The sequence below is a fragment of the Elephas maximus genome, chromosome 2 (genome assembly GCF_024166365.1).
Source record: "Elephas maximus indicus isolate mEleMax1 chromosome 2, mEleMax1 primary haplotype, whole genome shotgun sequence".
Lineage (NCBI taxonomy): Eukaryota > Metazoa > Chordata > Mammalia > Proboscidea > Elephantidae > Elephas > Elephas maximus.
The window spans coordinates 84679106-84705815 of NC_064820.1; the positions used below are offsets into that span (position 1 = coordinate 84679106).

Here is a 26710-nt window from a genome sequence, read left to right on the forward strand (position 1 = left end):
CTGACGAAGATCAAAGACCACAGCCTTCATTATGGATTACACCTCAACATAAAACAAAAATCCTCGCAATTGAACTGATAAGCAACATTATGATACGTGGAGAAAAGATTGAAGTTGTCAAGGATTTCAGTTTACTTGGACCCACAATCAACACCCATGGAAGCAGCAGTCAAGAAATCAAAAGACATATTGCATTGGGCAAAGAAGTACAACCAGAATGCTACTTTGAGGCAAAGATGGCAAGGCTACGTCTCATATACTTTGGACATGTTATCAGGAGGGATCAGTCCCTGGAGAAGGACATCATGCTTGGTAGGATAGAGGCTCATCGAAGGAGAGGAAGACCCTCAGTGAGATGGATCAATAGTGGCTGCAACAGTGGGCTTAAGCATAGCAAGGATTGTGAGGATGCCACAGGACCAGGCAATGTTTTGTTCTGTTGTACACAGGGTCGTTATGAGTTGGAATTGACTCGATGGCACCTAACAACAACAACATACAGCCATAGCAGCCCTGGTGATGCAGTTGTTAAGAGCTTGACTGCTAACCAAAAGGTCAGTGGTTTGAATCTACTACCCAGCCACTCCTTGGATACCCTATAAGGTAGTTCCACTCTGTCCTACAGGGTCACCATGAGTTGGAATTGACTTGATGGCAACGGATTTGGTTTGTTTTGGTTATACAGCCATGGTAGTCAAAACAGCCTGGTACTGGTACAACAACAGACACAGAGATCAATGGAACAGGACTGAGAATCCAGATGTAAATCCATCCATCTATGAGCAGTTGATATTTGACAAAGGGCCAAAGTCCATTAAATACATCTCACCATACACAAAAATTAACTCAAAACAGATCAAAGACCTAAATATAAAATCTAGAACAATAAAGATCATGGAAGGAAAAACAGGGACAATGGTAGGGGCCCGAATACATATTATAAATTGTATACAAACCATAACTAACAATGCACAAACAGCAGAAGAGAAACTAGTTAACTGGGAACTCCTAAAAATTAAACACACTCATCAAAAGACGTCACCAAAAGAGTAAAAAGAGAACATATAGGCTGGGAAAAAAATTTGGCAATGACATACCCAACAAGGGTCTAATCTCTAAAACCTATAAAATAGTTCAACACCTCAACAACAAAAAGACAAATAATCCAATGAAAAAAATGGGCAAGGGATATGAACAGACACTTCACCGAACAAGGCATTCAGGCTGCCAACAGACACTTGAGGAAATACTCGTGGTTATTAGTCATTACCAAAAACCAAACCCACTGCCATCAAGTTGATTCTGACTCATAGTGACCCTATAGGACAGAGTAGAACTGCCCAATAGGGCTTCCAAGGAGTGCCTGGTGGATTTGAACTGCTGACCTTTTGGTTAGCAACCATAGCTCTTAACCACTACACCAACAGGGTTTCCCATTAGCCATTAGAGATGCAGATCAAAACTACAATGAAATACAGTCTCACCCCAGACAATACTAGCAGTAAGCCAAAAAACACAAAATAACAAATGTTGGAAAGGTTACAGAGAGATTGGAATTCTTATACACTGCTGGTAGGAATCTAAAATGGTACAAGCACTACGGAAAATGATATGGCACTTTCTTAAAAAGCTAGAAATAGAAATACCACATGACCCAGTAATCCTACTGCTAGGTATATACCCTAAAGAAATAAGATCCGTGACACAAACAGAATATGCACTCTCATGTTCATTACAGCATTATTCACAATAGCAAAAAAGATGGAAACAACCTCAATGCCCATCAACAGATGAATGGATAACAAACTGTGGTACATATACACAATGGAATACTATGCAATGATAAAGAATAATGATAAATCTGTAAAATATCTCACAACATGAATGAACTTGGAGGGCATTGTGCTGAGTGCAGTAAGTCAATCACAAAAGTACAAATATTGTATGAAACCACTATTATCAAGAAACAAGAAAAGATTTACATACGGGCGAAAAAAATTCTTTGATGGTTACCAGGGAGAGGGAAGGGGGGAAAATGACCAAATAGTTAGAAGACACGTGTTAATGTTGGTGAAGGGAAAGGCAATACACAATACAGGAAAGTCAACACAACTGGACCAAAGCAAAAACATATAAGTTTCCTAGACACATCAAATGCTTTGAGGGACCAAGTGGCAGAGTTAGAGTCTGGGCTCCATAGTCTTGGGGGACATCTAGGTCAATTGATATAGCATAGTTTGTAAAGAAAATGTTCTGTATCCCACTTTGGTGAGTAGCATCTGGGGTATGAAAAGCTTGTGAACACCCATCTAAGATACATCTATTGGTCCCATCCCATCAGGAGCAAAGGAGAATGAAGGAAATCAAAGACATAAGGAAACTATTAGCCCAAAGGACTAAAGGACCACATGAACGAAGACTCCGCTAGCCTGAGTCCAAAAGAACTACATGGTGCCTGGCTACCATCACAGACCACTCTGACAGGGATCACAACAGAGAGTCCCGGACAGATCGGAAGGAAAATGTAGAACAGAATTCAAATTCACGAAAATAGAATAGACTTATTGGTCTGAAGGAGACTGGAAGAACCCTCGAGACTATGGCCCCTGGACACTCTGCTAATTCAGAACTGAAACCACTCCCAAAGCCCACTTTTCAGACAAAGATTAGACTGCCTATAAGACATGTGAGGAACGTGCTTCTTAGTTCAATTAAATACAGGAGACCAAATGGGCAAGAGGAGACCAAAAAGCAAGAGGAGAAGGCAGGAAGGGACAGGAACTGGTCGAATGGACACAAGGAACCGCAGGTGGAAAGGCGGAGCGTGGTATTATATTGTGGGAATTGCAACCAATGTCACAAAACAATACGTATATAAATTTTTGAATGGGAAATTAACTTGAGCTGTAAACTTTCACCTAAAACACAATAAAATTAAAAAGAAAAATTAAAAAGCATATTACAAAACAGTGTGATCCCACTTTTGTTAAAAAAAAAAAGCATATCTCAGGATAGAGTAAGAATGAAGAAAAAAGCATATTTCAGGATAGAGTGAGAATGAGTATATTAAAAGTGGTTATCTTTTGCATCAATTGGTCTCAACCCACCTGGACCAAAGGAGAGTGAAGAACACCAAAGATACAAGGTAATTATGAGCCCAAGAGACAGAAAGGGCCACATAAATCAGAGACTACACCAGCTTGAGACCAGAAGAACTAGATGGTGCCCGTCTATAACCCATGACTGCCCTGTCAGGGAACACAACAGAGAATTCCTGAAAGAGCAGGAGAGCAGTGGGATGCAGACCTCAAATTCTCGTAAAAAGACCAGACAATGGTCTGACTGAGACTATAAGGACCCCGGAGGTCATGGTCCCCAGACCTTGCTAGCCCAAGACGGGAACTATTCCCAAAGCCAACTCTTCAGACAGGGATTGGACTGGACTATAAGATAGAAAATGATACTGGTGAGGAGTGAGCTTCTTGGCTCAAGCAGACACATGAGACTATGTGGGCAGCTTCTGTCAGGAGGGGAGATGAGAAGGCAGAGGGGGTACAGAAGCTGGCTGAATGGACATGGGGAATACACGGTGGAGAGAAGGAGTGTGCTTTCTCATTGGGGGAGAGTAACTAGGAGTATATAGCAAGGTGTATATAAATTTTTGTATGAGAGACTGACTTGATTTGTAAACTTACACTTAAAGCACAATAAAAATAAAAAGAAGTGGTTATCTTTGAGTGTTGGGATTACTGATTAATTTTTTTATTTGTGCTTTTCTTTTTTGCTGCGTATTCTACAGTGAAATTTGTATTAGAAAAAATACTTTATTTTTAAAGACAGGACCTAAAAGTCTTGAACTTCCACCAGAGTCCACTTGAACAGGCAGAAAATTTTTAGTAAGAATTGCCTGTATTACGCATTTTAAAACATTTTACTGGATAACATGCAGATTATCTTTTACTGGATTTTTCTGTCTTTTCTCTTTTTGTAGGTGATGAATAAGAGGATATTATTGGAAATTCATCTTAATCTGTAGAACTGCTAAAGCAATTTAAGTGCTTTAAAGTCTCGTAAAAATGATTTTGGGATGAAGAGTTTTACATTAATCCAATTTATCCCAACACAACCCCCCATAAAAACAAATTAAACCATTGAATCTGTATTACGGACTTTGAATTTCAAGATTTTACAGTTAGTAAACAAAAAGGCTAGAGCAAACTAACCAGTTGCCATCAAGTCAGTTCTGACTCTTGGTGCCCCTGTGTGTTTCAGAATAGAACTGTGCATAGGTTTTTTAAGGCTGTGACCTTTTGGAAGCAGATCACTAGTTCTTTCTTCCAAGGTGCAACTGGGTGGATTCAAACTGCCAACTTTTTGGTTAGTAGCCAAACGCACTACTAACAAGTTATTCGCCTAGTGTATCAACAGGAATTTTAATTAATCTCTTTGCTTCTTTTTCCCTCTGGAATTTTAAATACTTCCTTTTATGACTTTAGTTTTACTCTCTGCATTATGTTATAGGTAAATGATTGTTTTTCTTCTAGCTGTGGTTCTTGAGCCTTATGATGGGACCATCAGCTAGGTCTTCTGGATATTTCTTTTTTGTTGACTCTGGCTGTAACTAGGCTCCTACTGATCTGATTTCAACTTTATAGGAACCAGGAATCCCTACCACCAGCCTAAAATGACAACATTTGATTACCGCTATGGGTTTGATTACCAACAACCACTAATGGTAGTAAAAAGGAAATAAGAATAAAATACCTAAACCGCGGCTTGGGAAGTTGAAGAGGAGCGATGTGAACTTCAGTTGTCAATTTGGATTTTATTACCTGACTATGTAAATTGTGTTCTTAAGAGAAAATCTTTTAGTTTGCAATTCTTCTCCAGATTTCAGGTCACATTGGAGAGGAAATTAACTGGTTTAAAAAAAGACAAAGTCTCCCACACAGCCTTTATAGATCGTTCGTTTGAGAATAAAGAAAAACATAGGGCTTGGGCAACTTTTTAAACATTTTCTATATGCACAAAAGAACATACTTTCTAGAACTGCACTTACAGAAAGCACAAGGTTAATGGTGTTAATGAGTTATCAGCCAGAGCTGATTTTACAGAGACTGAGGATTTGTTGGTAATGTTAACATCACAGTTAATTTTTCTTGATGGATTAATGGTAGCATTAGTTTTGGAACTAGATCAAAAATCAATGGAAGTGCACTAGGAGAACAAAAAGGTGTATGGTTATTGCTCAAAATTTTTTGGCCTAACTTCCTTATTCCATCTTGTACTCCTTGACTACATATAGCACAGAAGGTTCTCAAAGATGCTTCTCTCCATGACTGTAGGGTGCCCCCATTTTGCCTCCAGGAAATCTCCCCGAGGTTTATCTAAACAGGCCAGCAGGAGCCAACCGTCTCCACCTAAATCTCTCTGCTACCCAGATGGGGGGTCCTCTCTCCTGAAGTTCTAGGGCAGAGAAATAGTTCACTCCTATGTATTCATCCCAGCAGCATCTGCTGGAGTGAGGTCTTCCTTGGTTGTTTTATTATTTTTTTCCTTAAAAAATGACAGAGAAAAGAAAAATGTTGCCATATACTATACTCGGTACATGGGTGTCATGGATTGAATTATGTCCCCCTAAAAATGTGTGTATTTGGCTGGGCCATGATTCCCATTATTGTGTGATTTTTCTATGATGTTAATGAGGGAGGTTGGGCGGCAGTTGTGTGAGTAAGGCAGGACTCAATTTACAAGACTGGATTGTGTCTTGAGGCAATCCCTTAAGATATAAAAGAGAGAAGCAAGGAGAGAGACAGGGGGGCTTCCTATCACCAAGAAAGAAGGACTGGAGCATGTCGTTTGGCCCCTGGGCCCCTGTAGCTGAGAAGCTCCTTGACTAGGGGAAGATTGAGGACAAGGACCTTGCTCCAGAGCTGACAGAGAGAAAAAGCCTTCCCTTGGAGCTGACGCCCTGACTTTGGACTTCTAGCCTACTTTACTGTGAGGAAATAAGTTTCCCTTTGTTCAAGCCATCCATAACCAAGACAATGGGCAAACTCTGATTTCATCTCATAGATGAGCTGTGGTTTATTTTTTAATTAAAACCCAAAAAAAAAAAAAAAATTTTTTTTTTATTGGTATTATTTTCAAGGTTGCAATTTAAAGGTTCTTTTTCTGTTGCAAACTTAACAAGAAACATTGCTGGAAGGTCACCAAGGAAATGAGGAGATCCCATCAGAATTTTTCCTACTTTTGGACCAGTTAGCCTTCATCCCTGATGCTCTTATGGAGTTAGGAATGTAGTAAAAAAGTAAATAAACAAATAAATAAGTCAGTGGAATAGCAGGGAGAAGGCTATCCCGACTCAGTGATTTATTTTTTAAAAAAGATCCCAGCCTGAAACATTTAATTCAGATGAAGTGCTCTGTCTGTTAGTAACTGCCACACAACATTCACAGGAATTTGACAGCAGTGGTTGGCTGGGTATAGTTTCTGTTGTGCACTAATACTCAGTAGCTGCTGAAGAATTCCACTGCTAAACAGCTAAGCTGGGAATCCCAGCTGGGAATCCCAGCACACAAATATTCTTATCCTTAATCGTATTTCACTTACATTCTCAGCCAAGGTTAATGTTGCCCATGATTGTTTATGTTGTTTTTTCTCACTCTTGAGTCTACCTATACCAGTGGGTCTCAACTGGTGTCTAAAGACATCTTGGTTGTCATGACTGGGAGTGGGAGTGCTATTGTCATCTAGTGGATAGAGGCCAGAGATGCTTCTAAACGTTCTTAGTGCACAAGACAGCACCCCACCACAACCTAAAATATCAATAGCACCACCATTGATGGAACTTCTTCCCCATCAAGACCATAAATAATCTACTTGCCCAAGTTTTGGTCTAAGGCTATCACTAAGCTATGAACCAGACCTGTCACACCAGGATTTATTTTTTTAGCCCTCTAGACATGGGAAACCCTGGTGGTGTAGTGGTTAAGTGCTACGGCTGCTAACCAAAGGGTCGGCAGTTCGAATCCACCAGGCGCTCCTTGGAGACTCTATGGGGCAGTTCTCCTCTGTCCTATAGGGTCGCTATGAGTCGGAATGGACTCGACAGCACTGGGTTTGGTTTTTTTTGTTTTCTCTAGACATGGCATTGTTTTTGTCGTTAGTTTTCTAAAACAGTGAAGAAGTTAGTGAATAAATTTTTATACTTTTCTCTGGTGGATTCACATGTGTGCCTGCAGCTTATGGCCTGGCTATCAATAAATAGTTACTCTCTATAAAAAAAAATAAATTGATTGCTCATGTGAAAACCAAATTACCCTTTTTTTAACTCTGGGCACATAAGTGGTTTCTACAATTCCAGCGTTCTGAGTGGGTCATATAACACCATTACCCACTACTAGGTGAACATTTCCTACATAAAATAAGGGGAAAATTTATGCATGTGTCCCACATGTAATATTATGGTTAGGGGGTGGGAGTAGGAAAGAAGGGAGCTAATATTTGGAAACCTTGTACTTTCTAATAGATCACTTCTTTATCTGTAAGGTCAGACATATTTCTTACGGCATTCTGATTCATGTTGCCTCAGCTGTCAATTACAAATATATGTATAGCCCGTCATCAACAATTACAAGAACTGTCTAAAACCCTGGGAAAAACAGGGTAATGGTATTTTCCCATCTGTTTGGTGTAGCATTTGGAGGCATCTATGTAATACTAACATAAATACCACTGAGTCTTGCAATTTTTAAGATGATTATGGACTTTTGCAAAAGTGTCCCGAGGCACACCCAAACACACCTCCCTTCTTCTGCACATATTGTTCCCTTTTACCTGAATTGCCTTCAATCACCCTCTATTTGTCTCCTGGAAAACTCACTTTCATCTTTCAAAACCTTACATCGGCTATTTGCACATTCTTCTGTTATTGTGCATGCCACCCGTACTATAATTATTTGTTTGCAAGTGTATCTCTCATGTTAGCCTCTAAGTTCCTAGAAGACAGTCACTGTATTATTATTTCTCTTTGTATTCTCATTACTTGGCACATTATGGGACTCACTAGAATTTTAAAAGATGAGTTTCTATTATTTATATCTGCTAGGCTCAGTCGGATTTTTTTTTTTTAATTTGCAAAATGTTATTGATGAACTGAGTGTGGAGAATGAGAGGGTAGTCAAGGGAGACTTTATGTTAAGTTAATCTCTTATAATAAGAATGTCCTCATATACCTGTGTAACTAAACTGTGTGAAAGTTGTGTGTATAATGAAGTGTTTTCCATGCCAAGGAACACAGGTGATTAATGTTGGAGTGAGATGTTTAAGGATGATTGCGAGGTGTATTGGAAACCCTGGTGGCACAGTGGTTAAAAGCTATGGCTGCTAACCAAAATGTTGGCAGTTTGAATCCACCAGGTGCTCCTTGGAAACTCTAGGAGTAGTTCTACTCTGTCCTACAGGGCTGCTGTGAGTCGGAACAGACTCAACGGCAGCAGCTTTAATGAGAGGTGTATTAGTTAGGGTTTCTATTAGATAAAATAATGCTAGCTCCTGAAACAAACCCCCAAATCTCAGTGACTTAGCATAATAGAAGTTTCTCTCTAGCTGGTTGAGTAATTCTCATCTAAGCAGTGACTTAGGGACCTAGGCATCTTACCTGTTGTGGCTTTGCCATCTTCAACATGTTGCCATGCTTCAAGCCATGGAAGGGGAAAATTGTGGAGGATCATGTGGGGGAGATTTTTATGAGACCGGCCTACAAATACCGCACATTACTAATGCTCATTTTTCATTGGATAGAACTTGGTCACTTGGCTACATCTAACTCAAGAGAGGTTGGGAAATGTGGACTATCTGTAGGAAGGGAAATGAATTCGATGATAAGTTAACCATTTCTGTTAGCAAGCAAAGAAGCAACAGAAAATGGAAAATTTCTTTAAGTGAATTTAAGAAGCTCACAAAATTGAAGCCATCAACTAATAGGCCCTTGTCCAGCAGACTAGCGAATTGAAGTCAGCCAGATGCAGTGTTGGAAGAATGGAAAGGTTTACTCATAGTTTGCAAACTGGGAGGCAAGCAGGGTCTCATGGGCTAAGGCTGCCAGCTCCTTGAACTAAGGCAGATTTGCTCCTTATATATATATGCAAGAACAGCAAAAGGAGGATCTTCAGTCTTGTGATGCATGCACAGTCTGCATAATTTTTGTGAATGAGTTTTTGTGCACAGCTCTAAAAATATTGCACATGGCCCTAAAAAAATGGCGATGGCTCGCTACTGCCACCCTAGGAAGGTCGTATAGCAGGTAGATTCGGAGCTAGTGCACCTGCACCTCGGCCTCCTGCCAGAAGAGAGGAAACTAGGGGAGTCAACCAATCATGGTGAGGTGTTGTAAAAGTTGTAACAAAAATGTAGCAAGAGTAGACTTTTCTGAAAAACAACTGTTGTGGAAAGATCAATAACCCTGTCATGACTGCCTGCTTCAGAATGAATGGGAGTCTGGGGAATCAGGCAAGGACCAGGGAAGTGCTGGGTTGGGTGTAGGGAGCAAGAAAGACTGATAATAGTCTACGTACCATGGATTTTCAGGCCACCCATCACTCTGCTTAAAATTCAAATTCCTGGTTGGGGTAGGGCAGTGGGGAGTAGAGGGACCCCAACCAGTTTAGCTTAGAAGATGGCAGGATGACAGTCAAATAACTGACTGTCTCACTCAAAGTAAAATCAAAACTTCCAGTGGCCTACAAGCCCAGTTGAACTGGCTTCCAACTACCTTTCTGACCTCATTTCCTATTTCCCTTTCTCCCTCACTCTGCTCCAGTGACTCCCATCTGTGCTGTTTTTTGAACATGCCAAGTACAGCCACATCTCAGCACCTTTACATTCTCTTTCTTTTCATATTTGCATGCTCACTCCCTTGCTTTCTTCAAGTCTTTCCTAAAATGTCTGAGACTTTCAAGACTCATAGCCACTGCCTACTGTACCATTTACTTTTTTTTTCTGCATAGCACTTATCACCACTTAGCTTTTGATTGTTTGTTTGCTTTTTCCCCCATGTTTTCCCTTTTCTCTGATTGCCATCAGCTTTGTTATTCTTCTCTTTTTTTGCTCCTCTCCCGTAATCCATACATCCTCAAATGCTTTGAATCTCTCAGTGAGCCAGAGTTATTTATTTGTATGTACATTTTGCACATCCTGTGACCTTTTCCTGGAATGACCTCCCTGTCCTCTCTGGACTCCCATATCTCTACCCCATCTCCACTCTTCAGTCCATTTGGCAAAATCAATATTTTTTGATTCAAAGTCCAACTCAAGTATCTTTATTCTGTGAAACCTTCTCTTCTTCATATTGTCATAGTATCTTCTGTATAGTACTTACCACACTGTATTGCAGTGTTTACTTCTGCCTCCCTTTTAGATTTTGAATTTCTTAAGAGAAGGTCCTGTGTCCTTATATTTGTGTCCCTAGTAGTATCTAAACTGAGTACACATTTATTAAATGAATGAGGTACTGAGTGAATGAATAAGCAAATGACTGAATGAACCCACATCAGTAGGGCTCTACCTTCTTATAGTCACCATTTCACCAGAAAATCTCTTATGAGCATTTGCTGCTAGGCACTCATGAACTCATTCTAGCTAGTAATGAAAACTTTGCAATCAGTAAGTAGCTCTAAATTGAATTTATAATTGCTTTTGTAATGCTTTTATAATCATGGGCATTCAGAACGCTGACTTGTCAGACACATGTCATAACCCTAATTTTTAATTTTATCCTGCTTCTGTTGCATCCTTTCACCATACTTATTAAATCTGTACACTGAGCAAATAATCTGAGAAGCTGGGCTATATGAAGAACGTGACATCATTAACAACCTGTGATATGTAGATGACACAGCCTTGCTTGCTGAAAGCCAAGAGGACTTGAAGCACTTACTGATGAAGATCAAAGACTACAGCTTTCAGTATGAATTATACCCCAACACAAAGAAAATAAAAATCCTCACAACTGGACCGAGAAACATCATCATGATAAATGGAGAAAAGATTGAAGTTGTCAAGGATTTCATTTTACTTGGATCCACAATCAAGTGCCCATAGAAACAGCAGTCAAGAAACCAAATGACATATTGTATCGGGCAAATCCACTGCAAAAAACCTCTTTAAACTGTTAAAAGGCAAAGATGTCACCTTGAGGACTAAGGTGCGCCTGCCCCCGTTACCTGTTGCCATCGAGTCGATTCCTACTCATAGCAACCCTGTAGGACAGAGTAGAACTACCTGGTAGGATTTCCAAGGAGCGCCTGGTGGATTCGAACTACCAGCCTTTTGGTTAGCAGCTATAGCTCTTAACCTCTATGCCACCAGGGTTTCTGTGCCTGCCCTAAGCCATGGTATTTTCAATCGCCTCTTTTGCATGTGAAAGCTAGGCAATGGGTAAGGAGGACTGAAGAAGAATTGATGCCTTTGAATTATGGTGTTGGCAAAGAATAGTGAATACACCATGGACTGCCAGAAGAATGAACTAGTCTGTCTTGAAAGAAATACAGCCTGAGTGCTCCTTGGAAGTGAGGATGGAGAGACTTCGTCTCACATACTTAGGACATGTTATCAGGAGGGACTAGTCCCTGGAGAAGGACATCATGCTTGGTAAGGTAAAGGGTCAGCGAAAAGGAGGAAGACCTTCAATTAGATGGTTTGACACAGTGGCTGCAACAATGAGCTCCAACATAACAACAATTGTGAGGATGGTGCAGGACAGGGCAGCGTTTTGTTCTCTTGTACATAGGGTTGCTATGAGTCAGAACCGACTTGATGGCACCTAAGAACATCTGTTAAGTTACACAAAGGGAGAATAAGTAGTAGGATTTGAAAATTCTGAGGAAATGTTTTAATTAGATATGTTAAAGAGTCTGAAAAGAATAATTTAAAATAAGTTTCAGTCCAGGACCAAGATAGGTATTAATATTAATTCCTAATTAAATTCAATAGTTTAATGCCAAAGCAAATAAGTGAGAACAGAGTTTCCAGGAAAAAAAAAATCAATTCTTCCCGCTGTTTCTCAACACTTTTCACTTACAGCATGTATATTGTTGTTGATATTAGGTGACATCAAGTTGATTTGGACTGATAGCGACCCTATAGAACTGATTAGAACTGCCCCGTAGAGTTTCCAAGGAGTGGCTGGTGGATTCAAGCTGTTGACCTTTTGGTTTGCAGCCATAGATCAATGTAGCTCTTAACTGCTGTGCCGCCAGTGCTCCTATGGCACGTACAGAAAATGCTATTTAGAGCACATTGGTATGAATGGATGAGGCTGCTCCCTGTTGCAGGCCAGTGGCTCAGGAGCTCTAGTTGCCCCAGGCCCCATCTGGCTGTGCTGAGAGTGAAGGAGATTGGTATGCTAGCACATTCATATCCCCTTTGCCAGAGATGCTGGGGAAGCTCTGCAGTTTAACAAAGGGGAATAGAATCTACCTGCAAGGTCTGACCCTCAGCCAAAGCTAACAAACCAGGAGGGGTTCTGAGTAAGCAAGAAAGGCAGGCACTATTCAAGCCTCTAGACACATAGGATTGTTTAGGCCAGTGATTTTCAACTCTGGATGCATACTGGAATCCTCTGAAAGCTTTTAAAACATAAAAACATAGCAATGCCTGACCCTATCCCGAGTTCAATTAAATCAGAGTCTCTGTATGATTAAGAGTTCTGCTGCTAACCAAAAGGTTGGCAGTTCAAATCCATCAGCCGCTCCTTGAAAACTCTATGGGCAGTTCTACTCTGTCCTGTAGGATCACTATGAGTCAGAATCAACTCCGTGACAATGGGTTTTTTTTTTTTTTTTGGTTTGTGAGGAGGATTATGGGGTAGCATTGATATCTTAACATTTTTATTGCTGTAAAAATATAAAGAACATGACATTTACCAATTTGACATTTTTCATGTTTATAATTTAAAAAATTACATAAGTATGTTGTGCTACCATCACCAATATCTGTTGCCAGATTTTCCATCTCCATAAACAAAAGCTCTATGCTACTTAAACAATGATTCCCTCCTTTCCCTGTTCCTCCCACCCCTGGTAACCACTATTAAACTCTAATCTCTATGCTTTTGCCTATTCTAGCTATTTCATACTAATAAAATCACACAATATTTGTCCTTTTGTAATTGACTAATTTCACTCAACATAATGTTTTCAAGGTTCATCCATGTTGTGGCATGTGTCTGGACTTCATTTCTCTTTATGGCAGAGTAATATTGCATTGTATGTATGTACCGCATTTTGTTTATCCATTTATCTGTTGATGGACATTTGTGTTGTTTACACATTTTGGCTATTGTGAATAGTGCTGCAGAGTCTGAGACAGGGGTCCAATGGCAACTGAAGGGGCAGCCAAAGCCAGCTGTCTCTTTAGGGACATGCGAGCAGTCCAAGGAGACCACCTCTCTAAACACCTCTAGCAGTTAAAAATGACCACTCCTAGGCTCCCTTGATCTCTTGTCCAATGACTGTATGACATGTCATGTTTATTGAATACTTACTACATGCCAGGCACTGCTTCTAAGCAATTTGTGTAAGCTAAATAATTTAATCTTTGTAACTCCGTAAGGTGGGTTCTGTTATTATCCATGTTTTACAGGTGAGGAAGTTAAAGCACAGAAGGCTGACATTTTTTGTGATCCTTAAGAGCTCAGCTGCTAACCAAAAGGTCAGCAGGTCAAATCCACCAGCCACTCCTTGGAAACTCTATGGGGCAGTTCTGCTCTGTCCTGTAGGTTTGCTGTAAGTTAGAATTGACTCTATGGCAACAAGTTTTTGTCTTTGTTTTTTTAATACATTCAATGACAGATTTTCCCTTAACAGCCCTGACTCAAAGTTTCCATGAAATATTCACTGGACAGTGAGTTATATACTTAGAACAGAATTTTATTATGTATAGGTAGCAAAGAGGTGGGTACTTGGAAATAAGGCCAGATAAAGAGCAGATAGCTAAGAATTTTTAACTTTTTTTTCCCCTGTAAGTATGAAGAATTTACTGAGGCTTTTGAACAGGATAGTAGCATGATGGAAATTTTTAGTAAAGCTGGACTGGAAAGATAGTCAGGATGGGCTGAAGGTGCAGGTGGGTAGGAGGTAAACGTGACCATGTAGGAAGCTACTGGCAATAATCCAGGGATGAAGTGATAAATAGCTAAGTTAGAGTGGTGATGGTGGTAACAGAGAGAGGGTAGATGCAAGTGCCATTCTGAAGGTCCTGGTGACTAGCGAGTACACCTGAGTGAGTGGGTGAGCCACAGGGAGACCATACTGCAACCTTGATAAGGAAAGGTGGTGAATTGAGCTTTAGCTTCTTTGAGTTCTTGGGGTATCGATTCATTCCTGCCTGGGGTGTGTGATTGTATTTGGTATCTTGGCATCAATTCTTTATTTTTTGATTTGGATAGCAATTTGGTCTCTATATTTTAATCTCACATTAATCCATTAAAAATTTATTTACTTATTATTATTTACTATAGATTATCAGACCAGGATGAAGAGAGCAAGATCAAGCAGGAGTGTATCATTTCCGACCCCTCCTTTTCCATGGTGACAGTTCAACAGGAAGATAGTGGAATAACCTGGGAAACCAAGTCAAGTAGGTCTTCCACTCCCTGGGCCTCGGAAGAAAGTCAGACTTCTGGTGTATGTAGTCCAGAAGGGTCGACTGTGAATTCTCCTCCAGGGAGTGTTTCATTTATTGTGGATGAAGTTAAAAAGTCTCGGAAAAGAACACGTAAGTCAAAACATGGCTCACCATTATTTCATCGAAAAGGCAACAAAAAGAGACATTCTTTTGAATCCCAAGATGTTCCAGTAAACACAAAAGACAATCCTTTAATTTCAGAAAGCCAAGCACTAAAAACCAAGAAAGACAAGTCATCTGTTGGTATTTACGATAAAACAAGAAAAAAGAAAACTGCCTCAAATACACCTCCTATTACTGGAGCAATATACAAAGAATACAAACCATTAGTGTTAAGGCCAGTCTACATAGGAACAGTTGAATATAAAATTAAGATGTTTAATTCAGTTAAAGAAGAATTAATTCCTCTACAGTTTTATGGAACATTGCCAAAGGGTTATGTAATTAAAGAAATACATTATAGGAAAGGGAAAGATGCATCCATTAGTCTAGAGCCAGATTTAGGCAATCATGATTCTAATACAGCTTCCAAAACAGGCAAATTAGTAACCCAAATCATAAAAGAGGATAAAGAAAACAAGTTTGCTCCACCCCGGATAGGTGCGCCCTCCAAAGGATCAAAATCCTTAACCTCATTGTTCAGTAATGACGATCAAAAGAAAATTCATATGAATTCACCCCTAAATGAAGCATCTGCAACCAAGCACACAGATTCATCTTATTCAGGTAATGAAACAGCAGAACAAGAAATACAACTCAGCTCTCAGCAGTCAGTGCCACAACAGCCAGGTTATGAAGCAAAAACCCATGAAATAGCACCTCCCTCTCTTACACCCAATACATCTGCAACTGTGTTATTGGAAATAGCAAAGAAAGATTTTGAGCCTGATTCACAAGTAACTATAATTTCAGAGAATGATATATCAGTCTCACCATCTTTAGATGATGAGGTAAAGAAGGAAGAAGCGTTTTCTGCTGACCATTCCATTTCACTGGAGGCAGAGAAGGATTCTCTGGAGACAGCTTCTCCAGGTCTGGTAGAATCCATTCAGCAAGTTTTTGGCACAGAGAAAGAACAGCTGGACTTGACTTCACTAGAAAGGGCAGAACCAGTCTCGGGACAACTGACTTCTCTCCATCATGGTATGAAAGAAGATAAGGAAGAAAACATACTTGAGCGGCCCATTTCTCTTCCTGAACCTCTAGTATTAGGAGAACCAGAGAAAGGAGATAAAGAAACTTCCCTACCAATGGCTGCTACCCCTGAACCTAAAGATTCTAATTTTGTAGAAGAAGAGGTCATAGAACTTGATTACTCAGAAAGTCCATTAGTTTCTGAGGAACCCTTTCTACCACGTTTGGCCCCTGAAGTGGGACAGGAAGCAGAGGAGCCCATTCTACCATTAGTGACAACATCAACGCTTGAACAAGTAGTGTTCTCTAAAGAAGAAAGAGAAGAAAATGAGTCTGTTTCTACTGACTCTGCTTTTGCATCAGAGTATTCAGTCCCACAGGATTTGAACCATGAACTACAGAGGAAAGAAATTGAGTCAATTTTTCCACCCATTGTAAAAGGTATACCTGAACATGCAGTTTTGTCAGAAGGGGAAAATGAGGACTTCGAGCCTTCTTTCCCAGCTATGACCTCTGTGTCTGAACACTCTTTCACACCATCTACAACTGAGAAGACTTCTGAATGCGAGTCCCCACTGTTCTCAATAGCCACATCAGAACAAATGGTCCTTTCAGGAGAAGAGGCCTTAGAAAGTGAGTGTTACACACCAGATTCCATATCTGCTCCTGAATATTCAATTCCATCACATGCACCAAAAGAGTCACAGAAAAAAGCAATTGACCGTAAACCTACATTAAAATCAAAAGGTGTTTCTGAGCACCTGATTCTGTCAGAAGAAGAGATGGAAGACGCTGTATCATATTTCCCAGATGTGTCCTCTGTATCTGAACATTCTCTTCCACCGTACACAAGTGAGACTCTGGAATGCCAGTCACCACCACTTTCAACGGCTACATCAGAACATGTGGTCTTATCAGAAGAAGAGGACATAGGAAGTCAGAATGTCACATCAGATTCACCAATGACTTCCAAATATGCAGTTCCACCAAGTGAAACACAGGAATCTCAAAAGATAGTAATCAATGATATGTCCCAACTCAAATCAAAAGGTGTTTTTGAATACATGATTCTATCAGAAGAAGAGAAGGAAGACACTGGATCATATTTCCCAGGTGTGTCCTCTGTATCTGAACATTCTCTTCCACCATACACAAGTGAGACTCCGGAAAGCCAGTCACCACCACTTTCAACGGCTACATCAGAACATGTGGTCTTATCAGAAGAAGAGGACATAGGAAGTCAGAATGTCACGTCAGATTCAACAATGACTTCCAAATATGCAGTTCCACCAAGTGAAACACAGGAATCTCAAAAGAAAGTAATTGATGATATATCCCAATTGAAATCAAAAGGTGTTTTGGAACACATGATTCTGTCAGAAGAAGAAAAGGAAGACACTGGATCATATTTCCCAGATGTGTCCTCTGTATCTGAACATTCTCTTCCACTGTACACAAGTGAGACTCTGGAAATCCAATCACCACCACTTTCAACTGCAACATCAGAACATGTGGTCTTATCAGAAGAAGAGGACATAGGAAGTCAGAATGTCACATCAGATTCAACAATGACTTCCAAATATGCAGTTCCACCAAGTGAAACACAGGAATCTCAAAAGATAGTAGTCGATGATATGTCCCAACTCAAATCAAAAGGTGTTTCTGAACACATCATTCTATCAGAAGAAAAGAAGGAAGACACTGGATCATATTTCCCAGATGTGTCCTCTGTATCTGAACATTCTCTTCCACCTTACACGGGTGAGACTCTGGAATGCCAGTCACCACCCCTTTCAACTGCTACAGCGGAACATGTGGTCTTATCAGAAGAAGAGGACATAGGAAGTCAGAATGTCACATCAGATTCAACAATGACTTCCAAATATGCAGTTCCACCAAATGAAATACAGGAATCTCAAAAGAACATAACTGATGATATATCCCAATTAAAATCAAAAGGTGTTTCTGAATACATGACTCCATCAGAAGAAGAGAAGAAAGACATTGGACCATATTTCCCAGATGTGTCCTCTGTATCTGAACATCCTCTTCTGCCTTACACAAGTAGGACTCCGGAACACCAGTCACCTTCAACTACTCCATCTGAGCACATGGTCCTATCAGAAGAGGAGACAGTAGAAATGGAGCGGTACACGCCCTCTCCCCCCTCTGCTTCTGAGTTTTCAGTATCATCACATGTAACACAGGAGTCACAGAAGGAAGAAATTGTCCAAAGATCCCCTTTAAATCTAAAAAGCGCCTCTTTACCCATGAATTTACCAGAAGAACAAGAAGACATTGGACCTTTTTCTCCAGATTCTGCATTTGCATCAGAATTCTCATTTTCACCCTATGCAATTCAGGAAGCAGAGAAGAGAGAATTTGAGTGTGATTCTCCAATATATTTAACATCACCATCTGATCGTACTATTTTGTCAGATGAAGACACTGAAGAAGCTGAGCTTTTTTCTCCAGACTCAGCATCACAAGTTTCGATCCCACCATATAGAGTCCCAGAAACAAAGGAGAGTGAATTAGAGCCTGATTCACTGTTAACTGTAGTGTCTGCTTCAGAATACTCTTGTTTTCCAGAAGCAGATGAGAAAGAAATTGAATCAACAGCTTCTACACCTGTACCTGAGCATCTCAGCTTGTCACAGAAACAGAAAGATGAACCTTCCCCTGTGATGTCTACACCTGAAGACTTGAGTCTACCACCTTTAATGAATAAAGCAGAGATGGCAGAAATTAAACCAGATGCTCAAACAACCTCAACATCTGTATCTGAATATCTTATTTTGGCACAGAAGCAGAAAACTCAAGCAACTTTGGTGCCTGAGTCTGAAGACTTGATTCTGCCATATTTAGCCAATGAATTAGAGCAGGGAGAAATTAAGATTAGTTCATCAGTAGCTACAACGCCTGCTTCTTTATCTGCTGAATCATCTATGGTAAAGGAAGAAGCCAAATCTGTTTTGCCTGCATCTCAGTATTCAGTATCACCAGATTTAGTCCATGTGATTAAGAAAGAACAGCAGCCCACAGGATCATTCACTGCAAAAGCTGCAAATGAACAGATGGCTATGTCAAAAGTCAGGAAGGAAGAAACTGTGCCTGATTCTCAAGCAGCTACAGCACATGTATCACAGGATCAAAAAATGGAGCCTCAGCTTCCAACTGTTCCAGAGCCTGGGATGAAATGTTCAGTTGTGCCAGACTTGGTAGATGAGCCAAAGAAGGCTGTCAAGCCCAGTTTAACTCCAACTGTGACATCTGAACTAGAACAGAGAATGTTGTCAAAGAATGTGCCTGAAGTAATAAAACCACAGTCACCTCTAAAGGAAACATTTTTATCTGGACCTGAGGCTTCAAAAGCAATGAAAACAGAAGTTAGACATGATTCTAAAATAACAGTGACACCCCAAGTTCCATATTCATCTTTATCAGGAGTGGAAAAGGAAGGTGAACATAGTCCACCTGTATCAGCACTTTCAGCTTTTCCAGAAGAAATAAAGAAAGAAATTGAACCCGGTTCTTCTACAACCATGACATCTGTAGCTAAGCATGATTCAAGTTTAATCAAATTAGCAAAAGAAGAAATCTCACCAGATTCACCACTTACCACCCCTGTGGAACATCCAGTCTTAACAAAAATAGAAAAGAGTGAATTAGGAATTGGCTTGCCACCACCTGTAACATCAATAGACAAACCTTCACTTCCCATAGAAGAAGAAACAATAGTAGTTAAAGGTGCTTCTTCTCCCACTGAAAATACTGCATCCAAATGTTGGTCAGAAGCAGAGAAGGAAATTAAATTTGATTCACCTCCAAGTGTATCTTCTATATCAGAGCACTCTACTTTTCCAAAGGTAGAAACTGAAGAAATTAAACCTGGGTTGTCAATAACCAAAACATCTTCATCAGTGCATTCAGATGGATCTAAGGAAGCAAAGGTAGAAAAAGAACAAGACCTTACATTTTCCGTACTCCTTAACTCTGAACATTTGATTTTATCACAGAGAAAGAACTCCGTGTCTTCCTCAGAGGTACCAGGACTTGAACTTTTGCTTTCACCCAAGCTAGACGGTGAGGTAAAGGAAAAAGAAACTGAACTTCCTTCATCACAAAATGTGTCACCTGCACCCCAACAGACAGTTCTAAAAGACAAAAGTGAGGAAATACCATGTTCTTCTCTCAAGTTGGAAAACTTAGTGCTAGAAGATTTAGTCCCAACATCTACTACAATGCCTGAAATTTCACAGATTTCATCATGCATTGAGGAGGAACCTCAGAATCAAGAAATTAAACCTTTCTCTCCTAAGGGTGTTAGTTTAGGGTCAAAAGAAGCACCTACCTCTCTAACTGAAGGAGAAAATCTAGAAAATCTTCAACCATATACTTTTTCTTTAAAAGGATTATCAGAGGAGTTGAACCATTCAACTGACTTAAAAAAAGAAGAAAAACAAGAAATAAGTCCATTACCACCGACAGAAAACGTGAAGTCACAAGTGATGGGAAATATTTTAACTGAACTAAATGAAGAAACCAGCCAATCAAACTCATTCCATGTACTCCAGAGTATAACAGAACCATCAAACATCCCCTTTGCTGACCTCCTTGTGGAACAAAAGAAGCCCGGAAAAGCACTTTATTCAGATAAATCTGTCAAATTGCCTGATGTAAGCAGCTCTTTTGCAGATAAACAAGATCTGGGCAGTAAACAACTTTCCTCTATGAAAGAAAGTTTGCCTTTAGAAGAATCAAAAGCATTTGGGACAGCTGAGTTGACAGATGTTAAAGAAACAAAAACAAAAGAGCCCCTTATTTCTCCAAAGGATGAAAACTGGATGCTGGAAAAGCCAGGAAGAGATTTGGCCAGTCATCATGAAGAAAGAATACTGGGATCTGTGCAGCTGGATTCGTCTGGCAGCGATGGTCTGATGACAGGGCAGCTTAAGGCTGCTCTGTCAGATAAAGAGCATACATATGAAAGCAGAAAGCAGGTTCTGCCACATTCTCTGGAAAAACTTCGTTTATCATTACGAGAGCTCGGATCTACTCTAGAGAGCTCCAGTGATAATGTAGAGACACCATCAACTAAAACTTACTCTTTTGAAGAAATAAAGCTGACCCAAGAACCAAAATCTATAGTTTCAGCTGGAAACGTAGAGAGAAATGTAGCAGAGGGAGAGCAGATCCATTCTCTTGTAGGGAGTGAAAGTTTGACATTGGAGAAAGCAAGCACAGGATTTTCCAGGCCTAACAAAGAAGACATCCAGGAAGAAGTCAAATTGCTTTCTGAAAAAATCCTCCAGAAACCAGTTTCTGGCCCATCAGTGGAACAGATCAAGTCAGAAACAACTCCCTCTTCCACCAAAGAAGCCCATTTTCTAGCAGCTGATGCAGAATCTCCTCCAAGTAATGAAAAAGAAGCACAAATCACCACAACTCATTTACCTGGAGAGAAGCCATTAGAAAAATCAAAAATGGTTAACTCAAACGTTGTAGATGATGACACACCTACAGTGGAAATACCCACACAAAGAAAACCCATCTCCTTAATCCAAGCTAATGAGGAACCTAAGCCTCCAGAGTCACCTGAGGTGACACAAAGGCTTCCTGAGCAGCCAAAGACAGTTGAGCCAGCCCTCTCTGAAGGAAAGGGAAAGAAAGGAACTTCATCTTTGAAATCGTGGATGTCCAATTGGTTTTTTGGATCAAGCGTTTCCGATAACAAAGTTGCCAAAAAAGAAGATTTAGAAGCTCAGCCAAGTCAATCTGTAGAAAAAGCAGTGCCTGTGATAGAACCTAAAGATAACATTCTAGCTGTCCCTGCTGATTTTAGTGCAATTGAGAAACCTGTTGATTATCCATTACCAGAGGCAAAACTTATAGCTGCTGAAGAGTCTAAAGCTGCTTTAGTTAAACCTAGTGAAGGTCAAGACTTTAATGAAAAACCCACATTTTTACCAAATGTAGAAGATTTACAACAGCCAAATTCCAACACTGAGGCATCTAGTAAAGGTTATGGGAAGAAAGAAACCCTAGACTATCTAGAAGAAATGGACATAAACTCAGGAGTTATATCTGCTGATGGTGAGGAACATCTTGGAATTCAAACCTGTTCCCTCATGGATGAGAAATCAGTTGTGAGAGAAGCCAAACATGAGGTTCCTCTTCACGTCACTGATAGTAAAAGAGTCCAGAAGCCAGCAATCGCTCCTCCTTCTACATGGAAAATTTCTATTCTTAATGAAGAGTCAAGAAGTGATCAAAAAGAAGAACTACCCTTTTCATTTGTTGCAGTAGATAAGGTGCTACAACAGCCAAAATCTGCTTCATCCAACTTCACAAGTAAAAATGTCACGAAGGAATCAGAGAAGCCAGAGTCAATAATTTTGCCAGTGGAAGAATCAAAAGGCAGTTTAACTGATCTTGGTGAAGACAGACTAATGAAAGAAATGCCAAAGTCTACTTTCTTGAACATTTCTGAAGAGGAAATAAAACTCGGTTCTGTTAGCCCAACTAAGGAAAAAGATAACTTAGAAACCAGATCATATTCCTTGGCAGAAAAGAAGGTGCTGGCAGAAAAACAAACTCTGGCCCCAGTAGAGCTTAAAGATAATAATGAAATACAAAAGGCACAAGTCATACTTGAATTTAGACCTATTAAATTAGAAGAATCAAAAGCTGCTGCTATGCTACAAGTCTGTCGAAATGAAGACCACAAAGAAAGATCCAAAATTATTGTTGGTTCTGAGGAGGACAAAGGAAAAGAAAGAGAAAAGTGGTCACATGTACTTTCAGAAGAAAACAAGCAGCGGGAAATCCTGCCTTCTTCTGTGAATGCAGCCCAGTCTATGCTTGAAGAGTCAGGTATCTCTTTAGGTGGTTCTTTGGATGAAACTCAACCATTTTCATTAGTTAAAACCACATCAATTATTGAAAAATCACAAACCATGCTCTCAGAGGCTCGTCCAGAAATCAGGGAAACAAAGGCAATAATAGAAACTCAGCCACATCCATTAGAAGAAAGGAAAATTTTGGTGGAAAAACCCAAGACTTTCATTCCAGTGGATCTTCCTTATCATGATGAAATAGATAACCAGTCTTTACCTAAGGAAAGCAATCTGGTATTGGAAAAGTCAGGCAGGGACATGGCAGGTCACAATGAAGAAAAGGGACAGTTCACATTGTCAGAGCTGTCAAAAGGTGGTTCAGCAGATGTCACAAAGGAAAGTATGAAGCAAGGATCTTCATTTAAAGAATCTGAAAGGACTATAGATATTCCTTTAGATGAAGCAAAGAGCTTAGAAATACCGCCATATTTGTCGTCATCTGTAAAACAACAAACACTTGTTTCAGGAGCTTCTCCAGAAACATGTACAGCAAAGAAACAAGAAAGACCACAGTCAGAATTGACTCAAGATAGGCCTACAATCCATACTATTCAAACATCCAAAGATCATATACCTGATATGCCTAAACAATCTGTTTTTGTTTCAAAGCACCATTTGGAGGCTAAAGAAGATGTCCATGTAAATGAACCACATGTTTTAGAAAGCAGCAACTATACTCAATTTATAATGAATGCATCAGCAATCAACACTGATAAAACTGTTCTTACTAAAGAAATATTCAAGGAGCCTGAAGACACAAATGCAAAAGATGAATTTACAGCGACTAGTAAGCCAGCTGGACTTTCAGAAGATCAAAAGAGTGCCTTCAGTATCATTTCTGAAGGTTGTGAGATATTGAATATTCATGCTCCTGCATTTATTTCTTCAGTTGATCAGGAAGAAAGTGAACAAATGCAAGATAAGTTAGAATATTTGGAAGAGAAAGCCTCACTTAAAACCATACCACTTCATGACAATAGTGAGGAAATTACTTGCCATAAAACATTAAAGAGCAAGTTAGAAGATTCTGATGAAAAAGTTACATTATTGAAAGGAAATAAACAAAAGGAAACTCGTAAAACAAAAGAGGAAATATCCACAGATTCAGAAGATAGTGATTTAGCCTTTATCCAGCCCACAATTCCTAGTGAGGAGGATTATTTTGAAAAATACACTTTGATTGATTATAACATCTCCCCAGACCCAGAAAAACAGAAGGCACCACAGAAATTACATGATGAAGGGGAATTCTCAAAGGAAGTTTCAGGGGAAATTATCTCTTTCCCAGAAAGTTCAGAGGAAAGTGCCCTAGAACATGAATATGACTTGGTGGAATTGGATGAAAGTTTTTATGGACCAGAAAAGGATCACAGCAAATTATCTCACCCAGAAACCGAAAAGTCTTTGGTTATCCAAAAATCAGCTGACAGAGATGCTCCAAAGGGCTTAAATAGAGATGTGGACTCAAAGTCACCAGGGATGCCTTTATTTGATACAGAGGAAGGTGTTTTGTCACGAACTCAGATATTTCCTACCACTGCGAAACTTATTAATCCAGAACTTTTGGAGGAGACACCTGCACTTGCATTTTTATACAAAGACTTGTATGAAGAAGCAGTTGGAGAGAAAAAGGGGGAAGGGGAGACAGTTTCTGAAGGTGACAGTGTGAATTCTGAGGCATCATTTCCAAGCAGAAATTCTGACACCGATGATGGAACAGGAATATATTTTGAGAAGTACATACTCAAAGATGACATTCTCCATGACACATCTATAACTCAAAAGGACCAAGGCCAAGATCTGGAACAAAAACCAATTAGTAAGGATGATTCATACCAACCACTAGCTGCAGAAGGAGAAATTTGGGGGAGGTTTGGAACCATTTTGGGGGACAGAAGTCTGGAAGAGGAACAGAAAGCTGTTTGCAGGGAAGAAGGATCAGTAGGCTATGTGGAGACACTTGACCATTTAGAGATGCAGAGGAAAGCTCCCATCACTGAGGAAGTCTTGGTGGTTACCCAGAAGATAAGCTATGCTGTTCCATTTGAAGACACCCATAATGTCCTGGAGAGAGTAGATGAAACTAGTGGTGTGGGTAATGAAGCAGGAAATACAACTCCAGAGGTCAATCTGAATGTCCCAGTACAAGTGTCCTTCCCAGAGGAAGAATTTGCATCTGGTGCAACTTATGTTCAAGAAACACTGCAAGAAGAACCTAAGATGGTCCCACCTGAGCCACATGAAGCTAGGCTCCGCAATAGCCCTGTTCAAGATGACTATGAGTTTGCTGAATCTCTGAATTACGAAGTGGTCACTGAAGACATTTTATCAGAAGGACTGTGTTCAGACACCACACCTGAAGATGTGTTATCTCAAGGAAAGGAATCCTTTGAACACATCAGTGAAAATGAACTTGTGAGGGATGTAGAGCAAAGTATGTCTGCTGAACGGAAAGACTTAGGCAGAGGGAGGACAGAAGAAGACCAATTATTGCCAGATTTAGGAACTGAGAAGGCACAAAAGGAACTGAAAAAGTCCCAGATTGACACATATTGTTACACTTGCAAAAGCCCAATTGCAGCAAGTGACAAGATATCTGGCAGTCACAAAGACCATGAGGTTTCATCGCTTGACACAGCTATAAGTGCTGTAAAGGTAAATATACTTTAAAGCATTTAAATAATTAATAATATGTATAGATTAAATTTGCTTTCACATGTTCTCAATTTTTAAAATGACCAATATTTGATACATTCATCTGTAGGCAGAATAGTTAGCCTGCAACCAAACTGAGAATATTTCCCCAGGCATCTAGTTCATATTAGTTTGACATTTATTGGGTGTACATTATGTGTCAGGCATTTTTCTAGGTCCTGGAATACCAAGATAAATAACACACGCTTATTGCTCAGCATTTCCTAAGTTGAAAGAACTGAAGAAAAAATTCAAGCCTTGAGTTGCATTATTGAAGGATTCTATGGGCAAAAAATTGAATGATGCAGGAAGCATCAAAAGAAGAAAGAAGTAATACACAGTCACTGTACCAAAAAGAATTGGTCAACGTACAACCATTTCAGGAATTTGATACTGAAGGAAGGAGTTCAAGCTGCACTGAAGGCATTGATGAAAACCAAGGCTTGAGGAAATGACAGAATACCAATTGAGATGTATCAACAAACAGTTGCAATGCTGGAAGCACTCACTGGTCTATGCCAAGAAGACATCTACGTGGCCAAATGACTGGAAGAGAACCATATACATGCCTATTCCAAAGAAAGGTGATCCAACAGAATTCAGAAATTATCAAACAATATCATTAATATCACATGCAAGTAAAATTTTGCTGAAGATCATTAAAAAATGGTTGCAGCAGTACATTGACAGGGAACTGCCAGAAGTTCAAGCTGGTTTCAGAAGAGGACATGGAACATCATTGCTGATGTCAGATAGATCTTGGCTTAAAGAGAATACCAGAAGGATGGTTACTTGTGTTTTATTGACTATGCAAAGGCATTTGACTGCATGGAACATAACAAATTATGGATAACATTGTGAAGAATGGGAATTACAAAATGCTTAATTGTGTTAATGAGGAACCCATACAAAGACCAAGAGGCACTTGTTCAAACAGAACAAGGGGATACTGATTGGTTTAAAGTCAGGAAAGGTGTGTGTCAGGGTTGTATCCTTTCACCATACTTATTCAATCTGTATGCTGAGCAAATAATCCTAGAAGCTGGACTCTATGAAGAAGAGCATGGCATCAGGATTGGAGGAAGACTCATTACCAACCGGTGTTATGCAGATTACACAACCTTTCATGCTGAAAGTGAAGCACTTACTGATGAAGATCAAAGACCACAACGTTCAGTATAGATTATACCTCAACATAAAGAAGACAGAAATTCTCACAAATGGACCAATAAGCAACATCATGATAAATGGAGAAAAGATTGAAGTTGTCAAGAATTTCATTTTACTTGGGTCCA

The 26710-nt window shown here is 39.8% G+C and overlaps 1 protein-coding gene across 3 annotated transcripts in view; it reads left to right on the forward strand.

Annotated features, from left to right (window-relative positions):
- Positions 1-26710, forward strand: part of CMYA5 (cardiomyopathy associated 5) — a 120630-nt gene that overhangs the window by 33360 nt on the left and 60560 nt on the right. For all 3 annotated transcript variants that reach the window (XR_007514964.1, XR_007514966.1, XM_049866618.1), the window contains exon 2: positions 14522-25376. Coding sequence is in view for 1 of the 3 variants with exons in the window: in XM_049866618.1 (XP_049722575.1) it covers positions 14522-25376 (10855 nt within the window). In the remaining 2 variants the exon portion in view is untranslated. The remainder of the gene's footprint in view (positions 1-14521; positions 25377-26710) is intronic.